We start from the raw sequence: 12,076 nt of genomic DNA, 5'->3' as shown, positions 1-12,076 counted from the left end.
TTATTTTTCTTGTGCATTACTAAATGATCAACACATGTTTTGGTGCATGCATCGTTCCACTATAGGACAACCTAGTAAGCGGCATGCATAACCGTTGGCACGAGCTGGCAAAGCCATGCACAATGTATATTCTTGATGCCTGTTTAAGACTTAAATTGTCTGGGTAAGTGTATTGATATTGCTGGACAAAACATGTCGTTGATCATGTGTGAAGGAGTTGATCATTTATGGAGAGGGAATGTATTAGAACAATCATAATGCAAGACACTGGTCATAATTTCTATAGCCTCTATGTTATCTAGAGACTAGTATCAAACATCACTCTTACCATGCAAACACTACTAATTCACATATGAATTTAATGTTATTCGTCTCTTATCATATATTGGGTGTTGTGTAGAAAATGTCTCATGCATAACATGATTTCTTTCTTTTTTCTTTATTTAATCACTTGCTATATATCTTTTATCTATGTAACGACTCATTTAATTCTATGGACACCATCTTAGTTATTGCATTGTGAATACGCTTACCTCATTGATAAAAACCAATTTCCAAGGACAAATCTAGAAACACGTAGCTCTAGATTCGTTTGAAAATTAGTATTTTCAGGGACCGAGGGTGCATGACATTATACAAGACTATTTATTGGGATTGCTCTAAGCCAATACTCGTATGACAGTACATGCTTAATTCATCTTAAAAAGAATCAATTTCTAAGAATGAATATGGACAACTGAGTGTTCATATTTATTTCTACTAGCCAAGTACCCATAGTTTACAACAATACATCAAATATTTCATAGATGATAGATTCGGTAAACTTGTATTATAAGATGAAATAAGATATTAATAATATGTAAAATATACTATATTTTTTAACAATAAAAGACAGAGTAGTTAGTAAAGGAAATAAGATAAGTGATGGGGTGATAAATTCACGACCACTATCATTATCTATAGAAAAAGTAGTTTATTTTGGGACAAATGGAGTAGCCAACACTCGTTAGTCATTATGCCAGTGTGCCAGGCGCTCAGGCATCACGTTTTGTTAAAAAAAATCTTGCTAATAAATGCCAATTTTGTTTCTTAATCAAGAGGTCATTAAATAAAAGGCATTTTTTCTGGGTTGTTGAAAGGTCACCAAAAAGCAAATCCACTCCACCCAGCCACACCACACCGGATTCCTTTGCGTTAATGGCTCCAGCGGACCCCACCCACCACTCTCCAGTTGTGCTTATCACCTATCACATCTAATGGCTTATCACAGTTAATAAGCACACGGGCAGATCGATACGTTCATTAGCAGATGATAAGATGTCAGACTTATCATTTCTAGGGTAAGTGTACCCTCTATAAATAAGAGCCTCCCCGAATAATTTTCTCATCCCCTCAGTCTCCAGGTGTTTGCTCGCCCGTCGGAATCTGCTAGCCATCAGCCACTTCGATTCACATGTAAGGACTGTTTTTTTTTTCCTTCGTTCTTTGTGTCTGGATCCAATAGGGTGTTTGGGGATTTGATTTGAAGACAAAAGCTTTTGATTTTTTTGGTTTGACGGGGAAATGCCATGCCTTTGCCACCGTAATATCTGAAATTTTGGTTTTAATCCTCTTTTTAGAAGGAAAAAAAAACCTCTCTTTTGTCGAGAGTACTGGTACATGCATGTATTTTTTTTGAGGTTTTTTTTTCTATATTCATCTTTGTTATTTCTTGTTTATAGATCTTGAGGTTTCCAGCATAATACAACCATTTATATTATTATATGAACCGACATATAGATCGCATGATTTTTCTCAATCAATAAAAGTCACATAGCAAAATACTTGTTTAGTGCATGTATGTTTTGTCTAGTTTTAATATTTACGGACATCTAATTTCATATCGTTATGCTGTTTTTTATACTACTAGTCCCAAAATAAATAAAACCAACGAGTATTTGTAGTAACAGAGAATATATGTTCATCCTTACCTGCGATCTGTTTATTCTTTACTGTATTTGGGTGCCTACGGAGTAGCAGTATTACTGTTGCCTTTTTCTTTCCCAATACGAAAATTCCCGGTTCCTATTATAAATAGGGAAAAAAAATTCGGCTCCCACATTTCCATTTGTTGACTTACCATACTGCCCCTCTCTCTCTCTCTCAGTCTCATCCTCCGGGCAGGCCTCCTTGTTCCTCTCCCCTCGCATCCCCAAATCCGGAGCCGCCGGGCCCTCGATCTTCCCCGGCGGGCGCGCCTCCGTCGACGAGCGAAGCAACGCCGCCTCCGTCCCTCGTCCTCTCCACCGGACCGGCGTGGTGCGGGGTGGAGCGGGGAGGAGAGGTGAGGGGAGGGGAGGGGGAGGTGAGGAGATCCGGCCGGGCCGATCTCTTCTGCTGGTGAGCCCTGGCTCGCTTGGGTTCATTTCGGTGTGATTTGTGCTGTTTGTGTATTATCTGCCACTGTGACTGACCAAATCGGAATCCAAACGCCGAACGTGTTCTTCTCCTGCAGTGTGCGGTGCCGGGAGGGAGGTTGCTGCGAGGGGGTAGGATAGGGTAGGGTTGGAGCAGAAGGCGCATCCGCCGCTGGGTGGTGGGTGCGGCGTGGAGAGAGGATGTCGTCGCTGAGCCGGGAGCTGGTCTTCCTCATCCTGCAGTTCCTCGATGAGGAAAAGTTCAAGGAGACTGTTCACAAGTGGGTGTTTCAAGCTATAGCAGAAACAAATGAGTACAGTAGTCTTATGTATTCTCTCTTGTATCTGTTTCTTACTCAGTTGGGACTCTTATGCTTTTGTCTAGGCTTGAGCAGGAGTCTGGGTTCTACTTCAACATGAAGTACTTTGAGGATGAAGTGATCAATGGCAATTGGGATGAGGTTGAGCGCTACCTCGGTGGCTTTACCAAGGTTGATGACAACCGTTACTCAATGAAGATATTCTTTGAGATCCGCAAACAGAAGTATCTTGAGGCTCTCGATAAGTAAGTGTGGAAAGGAAACAACTTTAGGTTGCTAAAGTGGAAAGTGATGCTAACTGGGTTTGTTTGCTGCTCTGAAGGCATGATCGTTCCAAGGCAGTTGAAATCTTGGTCAAGGACCTGAAGGTCTTTGCGTCTTTTAACGAGGAGCTGTTTAAGGAGATCACACAGCTATTAACATTGGAAAACTTTAGGTATTAGTGTGATATACCAAAAGGGTAGCCTGGTCTTTGAATTTATCTACATTAGACTGTCATCGTTATTGTTGTGATTGTAATTATTGTTTGGCTCAGTCTATGGTTTTTTGTCCTGGTAGGGAAAATGAGCAACTCTCCAAATACGGTGATACAAAATCTGCTAGAGCAATAATGCTTGTTGAGCTGAAGAAGCTGATTGAAGCTAACCCCTTGTTCCGTGACAAGCTCCAGTTTCCCAATCTGAAGAGCTCAAGATTGCGGACCCTTATAAACCAGAGGTAGCACATGATAGAAAAATCTGGGTTTCTTTTACTCTGAGTCATCGGGACTTATGTTGCTTACATAACTACATCTCAAGAGAGCAGTAAACTCATGACTTAATAGTTCCAGTGAAAATGTTATAGTTTACAAAACAACTACCTTGGACCACAGGACCCACACCATTTTTTCTCAAATTTATTTAAATCACCAACAGTTTAGAAAAAAAACTGTATATTTATCATGAGTTAAATGAGCAACATGGCCCATTTATTTGTCCCCAAGGTGACAATGGCTGGATGGATTAAGGTTTTTTTCGACTCAATCCATTTATGATTGTTTCACATCTTAAATGAGATTTCTTTTTATAATAGATCTTATGGATATGCGGTATAAATTTCAAACTCTAAATCTTCTGTTGCATTATTCATTTTTGGGCAATTGGGTAGACATATTGAACGTGAAGTTGGAAATGGAAAAGTATGCTGGGACGAATGCTGCTTATGTCACACATCTTTGTTGAGTCAACCAGCTGTACTTTTTTCTTTATATGTTGCTAATACTTATTACTATTTATTATCTGTAAGATTTGGTTGGCTACTCTGTAGGTTGTCAGAATTAGTGCTAGCTGATTCTAATTTATAGGGTTAATTTCACATTGCCATACTGTATACTTTTGATCTATCATATGGTTAATATTTTTAATGTGGAGGAGGGATAATGCAAGTGCATTGACCTTTTAAATGTATAACTTTATCCTTTTGATGCAGCTTAAACTGGCAGCACCAGCTTTGCAAAAACCCTAGACCTAATCCTGATATTAAGACTCTGTTTGTTGATCATTCTTGTGGACAACCAAATGGTGCCCGTGCTCCATCGCCAGCAAACAATCCATTAATTGGATCTATACCAAAGCCTGGAGGTTTCCCCCCATTGGGTGCTCATGCAGTAAGTCTTTTTAGCATATTTGGATGCTTCATCTTTATGTTTGTCCTGAAATTGATTCCATGTCCTTTTTCAGCCGTTTCAACCTGCACCTACACCTGTCCCACCACTGGCTGGCTGGATGTCAAACCCTCCAGCAGTAACACATCCTGCCGTGTCTGGTGGAGCTATTGGATTTGGTACTCCTACAAATCCTGGTACCTGTACTTACTACTGTTGCAAAATATTATTGAGTGGTTTGCATTGAAAACGGCACACAGAGTCTGTTGATTAATGTCGTTCTTCCTTTGTATGTTGTAGCGGCTATATTAAAGCATCCTAGAACACCAACAACTGCCAATCCTTCCATGGATTATCCATCAGGAGATTCTGATCATGTCTCCAAGAGAACGAGACCAGTTGGGATGTCTGAGGAGGTATTTGTGATGGCTCTTTGTGAAATACATTTCACTATTTCTAGCTTACGGCTGACACTTTGTAATACTGATGCATTTTGCCTAACATTATTGACATATATGATGATCTAATTTTGCAGGTGAATCTTCCAATGAATATGTTACCTGTGACTTATCCACAGAGTCATAGTTACCCACAAGATGATTTTCATAAAACTGTTGCACGGACATTGAGTCAAGGATCAGCTCCAATGAGCATGGACTTCCATCCAGTTCAGCAAACTCTTCTTCTTGGTCAGTTCTTAAAATTCTTAGTGCTTTCTAATGATAAAATCGAGCTTTGCTCCTTTCATAACTACTCATCTACACTATGCTTGTATTATAGTTGGTACCAATGTTGGTGACATTGGATTATGGGATGTTGGTACCAAGGAAAGACTTGTTTTAAGAAACTTCAAGGTTTGGGATGTTACAAAATGCTCAATGGCCCTCCAGGTTTGTACGTTACAGTGTGTTATTGAGTATTTGTTGCTCTTTACTAGGCTTAATCTAACTACGTATACAATGTCAAATCTTGAAATAGGCTTCACTTGTCAAAGACCCTACTGTCTCAGTTAATCGCATAATCTGGAGTCCTGACGGAACCTTGTTTGGTAAGATGATGAGGACTTCTGTTTTTCTTTCCTTTTATGCCACAGTTTTCTGATGTGTCCCTTTTGACAGGTGTTGCTTATTCAAGGCACATTGTACAAATCTATTCATACAATGGCGGTGATGATATCAGGCAGCTCTTGGAGGTATGAATGCATATTCATTGTTATTCAGCCTTATTGGTATTAGTTTTTCATTTTATGATCATTTAACCTGATTCCTGAATTTGACTAATCCATCTTTTCTTCACTAGATTGATGCGCATGTCGGTGGTGTAAACGACATTGCATTTGCCCATCCAAATAAGCAGCTATGTATAATAACCTGTGGAGATGATAAGACAATTAAGGTGAGATTCTGTGATTGCTTGGTTTCTGGGACTGTGGTCTCTTTGTTTAACAGAGCTACTAAGTTTTATGAGCATCACATTCTAGGTCTGGGAGGCCACAAGTGGAGCAAAGCAATTTACGTTTGAAGGTCACGAAGCTCCTGTTTATTCAGTTTGTCCGCATTATAAGGAAAATATTCAGGTGCACATGCATTTCGTATGCCAATAACCATCGATGTCAACTATTGGAGGCTAGTTTTTTTTCATCTGTTTTTTTTGCCTGGTGCAGTTCATCTTCTCAACTGCTTTAGATGGAAAGATAAAGGCTTGGCTATATGATAATTTGGGATCTAGAGTTGACTATGATGCACCAGGACATTGGTGCACGACAATGGCATATAGTGCAGATGGTTCAAGGTTCATAATTATTTCTTTGTTAGCATTATTCAATTGGGCATATGAATATGGGGTTTTGTTTTCACTGATTCTTTCCCCCCTTATGAGTAGGCTATTTTCTTGTGGGACTAGCAAAGATGGTGAATCACATCTGGTGGAATGGAATGAAAGTGAAGGAGCTGTCAAGAGAACTTACCAGGGATTTCGCAAGCGATCGATGGGTGTTGTTCAATTTGATACCACCCGGAACAGGTTCTTGGCTGCTGGAGATGAATTCTTGATTAAAATATGGGACATGGACAACACAAGTCTTCTGACTACCATTGATGCCGATGGTGGTCTTCCTGTGAGTGTTTTCCTCTATTTGTGCGTTCTTTGGTAACTGATGATTGGTTCAAATGAAATGAGCAAGGAAATTTCTATCTTGTTCTAACCTAGCATGCAATTATTAGGCAAGTCCACGGGTTCGCTTTAACAAGGAGGGTACTTTGCTGGCTGTTTCTACCCATGACAATGGTATCAAGATCTTAGCAAATGCTGATGGAGTTCGGTTGCTGCGCACACTGGAAAATCGTTCATTTGATGCTTCTCGCAGTGCGTCTGAGACTGTAACAAAGGTAAGTTCTTGTAACCATTAAAACTTACTCCCTCTGTTTTACAATATAGGTTTTTAGCCTTGCCTAGATTCATATAGATGCTAATGAATCTAGACATATATAAAAACTATATGTATGGATCAATGGATGAGTCTAGGCATGGCTAGAAAGTCTTACAATATGAAACAGAGTGAGTTTCCTAGTATGTGTGTGTGTGTATTGCAATTGAACTAATAGATCCATCTTGATGCAGCCCCTAATGAATCCATTGACTGCTGCTGCGGCGGTTGCATCAGCTGCTGCTGCTGGAACTAGTTCAGCAAATGCTGCTCCACCGGCAATAACTGCACTGGTTTGACCATGTTCACAATTCCTTTTCTATTGATCTGTCTTTCTATCAGAAAAACCTTCTACAGTGACCCAACTAACTTGTACATTATTGGAAAAATTCCACAGAATGGGGATAGCAGAAGCTTGGTGGATGTAAAACCGAGAATAGCTGAAGAGCCATTGGATAAATCAAAAGTCTGGAAGCTTATGGAGATAACTGAGTCAAGTCAGTGCAGATCATTGAAACTAACAGATAATATGAGGACAAGCAAGGTGATACTACTCCTCCTCATACTCCTTGGTGCAGTTTGCAGTGTAGCTGTCACAGTGTTTCTATAAAATAATTAAGTATATTGTTTAATACTTTTTTAGGATGTATAGAACACTGCATGTTTTTGATAAGTTGCATAACTAATATTATTTGATGAAGTGTAGGATGATTGTTTGCACATTTTCACAAAAGCTTCCCTACAAAAAAAGCACTAAAGCAACTGCATGTGTGTTGTACCCTAGGTTTTTGTTTCCGTGAATCATGCTTGCACAATAGAATGAAATGTTTTGTCATCACATTTGTTGACTAGCATTCATGAGATTCTTGTGCTCCAGAGTCACTATCAACTGCTGTTTTTATTTGTAAGGCTTTCCCATGAAGCTTATTTGTTTTTAACTGCAGATTTCAAGACTTATTTACACAAATTCTGGTGTTGCTATCTTGGCTTTAGCTTCAAATGCTGTTCATCTACTCTGGAAATGGCCTCGCAATGACCGGAACTCAACTGGAAAGGTTAGTCTGGATTATTTACACACATAAATTTGGCTCAGTTTTACCTACCTGTTCTGTATACCAGGTTCAGGGGCAAGCAATTTGTACATATGATTGTTACTGACTGTTTTTGTTTATGTCGACTCTTCTAGGCTACTGCGAGTGTTTCTCCTCAATTATGGCAACCTCCAAGTGGCATCCTCATGACTAATGACATCACCGATAATCCTGAAGAAGCTGTTCACTGCTTTGCATTGTCAAAGAATGATTCATATGTCATGTCTGCCTCTGGAGGGAAAATCTCTCTATTCAACATGATGACTTTTAAGGTTTATTATATGTCTATTTTTGTTGTTCTTCTCCTATGTAGATACTGAACTTTGCATATATGGTGACTGCAGACGATGACAACTTTTATGCCTCCACCGCCAGCGGCAACATTTCTTGCTTTCCACCCTCAAGATAACAACATCATTGCAATTGGAATGGATGACTCAACCATTCAAATCTACAATGTCCGAATTGATGAGGTACTAGCACCTGATGGCAGGCTTTGAATTGTTCTTTTCAAAATGGAACAAGATACAATGAAAATATTACTTTTCATTCTTTACACAGGTCAAAAGCAAACTTCGAGGGCACTCTAAAAAAATTACTGGACTAGCTTTTTCAAATGTATTAAATGTGTTAGTCTCTTCTGGAGCTGATGCTCAGGTTAGTTACTGAACTATCTAGTCAGATCATACTTAGCAAGGCACTTCTGCTTGTATTTACTTTTTATGCTTTTGACCCTTGTAGATATGTGTGTGGAGCACAGATGGGTGGGATAAATTAAAGAACAGAATGTTACAGATACCATCAGGTCGTCCAACATCGAATATCTTAGACACGCGCGTTCAATTCCATCAGGATCAATTGCATTTTCTTGTTGTGCATGAAACCCAGATTGCCATATATGAAACTACAAAATTAGAACCTGTGAAGCAGGTAAGGTCTCTCTGTGCATGTAGTTCAAGCTCACTACAAAGGCTCTTTCATTACTCACATTAACTTTACTTTCAGTGGCCTGTTCGCGAGAATTCTCCTCCAATAACACATGCCATGTTCTCCTGCGATAGTCAACTGATTTATGCAAGCTTTCTGGATGCCACTGTCTGCATATTTAATGCATCGAGTTTGAGACTACAATGTCGAATTCTTCCAGCTTCCTATCTTCCTCAGAATATCAGGTATACAAAAGCTGAACAGGGCAGCATTTTTTATCTGTCTTAGTACTGGACTAAATTAGTACTCTTGCTTCTGAAAAGATCTTCGTTTGCTGTTCTCAAACAATCTCACTAATCAATGCACTGACATATTATGCTAAGAGCCTAAGAGACAAAGAGAATATATAGAGTTGAGAGGTAGCAGGTAGGCTATCAACTACCAACACATGGTAGCACAGACATCTGCAATAAATCACTATGACTAGTTGGATGAGATTTCCCTTGAGCAACTAGATGTTTATCGTGCGTAGCTGTGTCACCAATCCTAGGAGTGAGAGAGATGTGATGATCTTTCCTCCTTCTTTTCACCATTGGATTGGCTACTATATTTATTGAATGCATTACTACATGTTCAGTGAGATTGTGCTGAACTGAAAAGGAAGTCTTTGGAGGAAAAGTACAAATTATCTTTGTCTGATCAGCCAATGTTTCTTTTGTTCAAACTTGATCTTATAACAAGTATTAACCATTATATTTTTATGGTATTTATGATTTTTTTTCTGATGTATCCTTGTTATTTGTAGCTCAAGTGTTTATCCTGTCGTTGTGGCGGCACATCCTTCGGAACCAAATCAGGTTGCTCTAGGGCTGACTGATGGTGGTGTTTATGTACTGGAACCCTTGGAATCTGAGAGAAAATGGGGAAATCCTCCACCAGCAGAGAATGGGTCGACCAGCAATTTGTCCACACCTCCTAATGGAGCATCAAGTTCTGATCAACCAGAAAGATAATAATGAGGAGTTTGAAGTGTTACATTTTTTGTACTTGCATGGTACAAATCACTAACCAAGGTATCCTTCTTACAAGTTAATTCATTGGGCCTCATTGCAAGTTAACAAAAGCCACAGAAGTATAACCGATTCTCTTGAGATATAAAAACAATCATATTGCATCGCTTGCAACGATTAGTGATGAATTTACCACTGTTTATGATTTCTTGATTAACTTGCCATAAAAATATCTGTCGTATTCCTGAGAAGTCTTTTTACACACATAAAAAAAAAATATAGATGTCCTTATTTTCCTTGTGTTTTTGGTTGAGAAACACATGCATTTTGGTTGGCCTGAGCTGATATCCAAATGTATTTTTTTTCCTTTTTAGTTTCTGACCCCTCCTTTGTTATGCAGATGATGCACTTCACTCTTATTTACACCTTCCTTTCCGCGGAGCTGGTTCCAAATGGTAGTCGATGACCAGAAGGAATAAAAAGACAAGCTTAACAGCAGTTCATTTGTTGCTTATATGCCTCTATTATCTGTATTAAGTGAGGGAATAGTTAGTCCTAGTATTTAATTTTGCTGTGTTTATCGTGCTGTGAAAAAAAAAATGTTTGCCAGTAGCTTAAAGTTGTAGCAACAATTTGCCTGAACTGAACTACCACCTTTTCTTCACGACTAGAAAGTAAAATGGCTGCTTCTATCAGAGTTCCGTTCCTTCACTTCTGCTTTGGTGATGATGCATCGCCTTGCATTGTTTGATTGTTTCCACCATTGGCCGCTGGTCGTGCCAACCGCGTAGCACGGTGGGACGATGCAGCTCGATTACGCATTAAGGGCCTATTTAGTTCCTAATTTTTTCTTTAAAAACATCACATCAAATCCTTGGACACATAAATAAAGCATTACACATAAATGAAAAAACTAATTACACAGTTAGGTGGGAATCGTGAGATATCTTTTGAGTCTAATTAGTTCATGATTAGCTATAAGTGGTATATTAACCCACATATGCTAATAATGGATTAATTAGGCTCATAAAATTTGTTTCGCGGTTTTCAGGTGAGCTATGAAATTCGTTTTCTTATTTGTGTCTGAAAATCCATTACAACATCCAAACTAAATAGGGTCTTAATTGGTTCGGAGGTTTTACACGCATGGGTGGGTGATGTTTTTCTCCATGCTGGAGTACACATCTGCCATACTCATGCAGCAGCCATGCCAGCGGAAACAACCGAGCAACTGCGGGCTTTTGCAGCGTGCCATTTCATCGTCGCCCAAAGCAGCAACCTCTGACAAAAAGCTACCGCAACCATGCGTACCTTCACGTACTCCCTCGTCACTCAGTTTTGCTTTCCTCGTGCTAGCCTGCCGCCCTTCAAATTCTGACACCGCTTTCGGCACCAGGCCAGGCCAGCACAGCTCTGCTCTCTCTTCCCGTTTCTCGCCGCTCGAACCCCGAAAGGCTGATGAATCAGGCTCGCCCTCCTCGCCGGCGTATCGTCTGTGCGCATGCAGCGGCGGAAAAAGGAGAGGCGATCGCTAGCCAGCCAGGGAAGCATTTGAAAGCGCGCCCACTGCTGCGTCGTCGTCGTCGCTGCACGCACGCACGCACACGCACTGGCTTGCCTGCGTGATCAGGGGAGGCATGGGAAAGGACGCAGAGGACTCGGCGTTTTCGCATGGGAGAGACATGGTCGGTGGATCGCCATCGCCACAGCTGCGCTGCACTGGCTGGATCAGTACAGTAGTACATCGCCAGTTGGTACAGCGTACGAGTAGTAGTAGCAGCAGTGCAGTGGTAGTACAGCTTGGGTTGGGGCGTCGTGCTCTGTTTATCGCGCGGCCTCGTACACACGCGCTGCGCACCAATGTAAAAGCTGCCCAGGTGGTCATGTGGCCGTCCGCTAGATGATCGTACACGTTTACGGGCAGTCTGTGTACGACCGGGGCAGCAGGATGAAGAGGAGTTCAAGGCTTCAAACTTCAAAGGCTACCGGGTGCATCAACTCAGACCCTGTTTCTTTCCATCTGAGTCTACGTCACATCCAATATTTAGACATTAATTAAACATATTAAATATAGACCGTTAATAACACTTATCTCATATTCTAGAGTATTTCACAAGAAAAATCTATTAAACCTAATTAGTCCGTGAGTAGCGAATATGATGCTACAATAAATATTTGCTAATCGTGGATTAATTAGACTTAAAAAATTTGTCTAATGAAATAGCTTTTATTTATACAATTAATTTGTTTCGTTTTATATTTAAT

General features: G+C 40.1%; 1 protein-coding gene across 1 annotated transcript; it reads left to right on the top strand.

Annotated features, from left to right (window-relative positions):
- Positions 1-2,130: 2,130 nt before the first annotated feature.
- LOC102712512 (protein TPR3) lies at positions 2,131-10,508 on the top strand. The gene is made up of 27 exons (XM_006649696.3): positions 2,131-2,379; positions 2,495-2,677; positions 2,782-2,961; positions 3,039-3,152; positions 3,275-3,433; positions 4,184-4,361; positions 4,435-4,555; positions 4,659-4,774; positions 4,894-5,047; positions 5,139-5,248; positions 5,337-5,406; positions 5,477-5,550; positions 5,658-5,753; positions 5,839-5,934; positions 6,022-6,149; positions 6,240-6,474; positions 6,581-6,745; positions 6,978-7,076; positions 7,181-7,327; positions 7,728-7,838; positions 7,970-8,146; positions 8,219-8,347; positions 8,436-8,531; positions 8,616-8,804; positions 8,880-9,046; positions 9,607-9,874; positions 10,212-10,508. Exons 2-26 carry the CDS (start codon positions 2,598-2,600, stop codon positions 9,812-9,814), a joined length of 3,399 nt encoding a protein of 1,132 aa, XP_006649759.1. The 5' UTR covers positions 2,131-2,379; positions 2,495-2,597; the 3' UTR covers positions 9,815-9,874; positions 10,212-10,508.
- The last annotated feature ends 1,568 nt before the right edge of the window (positions 10,509-12,076 follow it).

Source organism: Oryza brachyantha, chromosome 3 (genome assembly GCF_000231095.2).
Source record: "Oryza brachyantha chromosome 3, ObraRS2, whole genome shotgun sequence".
NCBI lineage: Eukaryota > Viridiplantae > Streptophyta > Magnoliopsida > Poales > Poaceae > Oryza > Oryza brachyantha.
The sequence above is the reverse complement of the archived record's forward strand: the minus strand, read 5'-3'. Positions and strand labels throughout refer to the sequence as shown.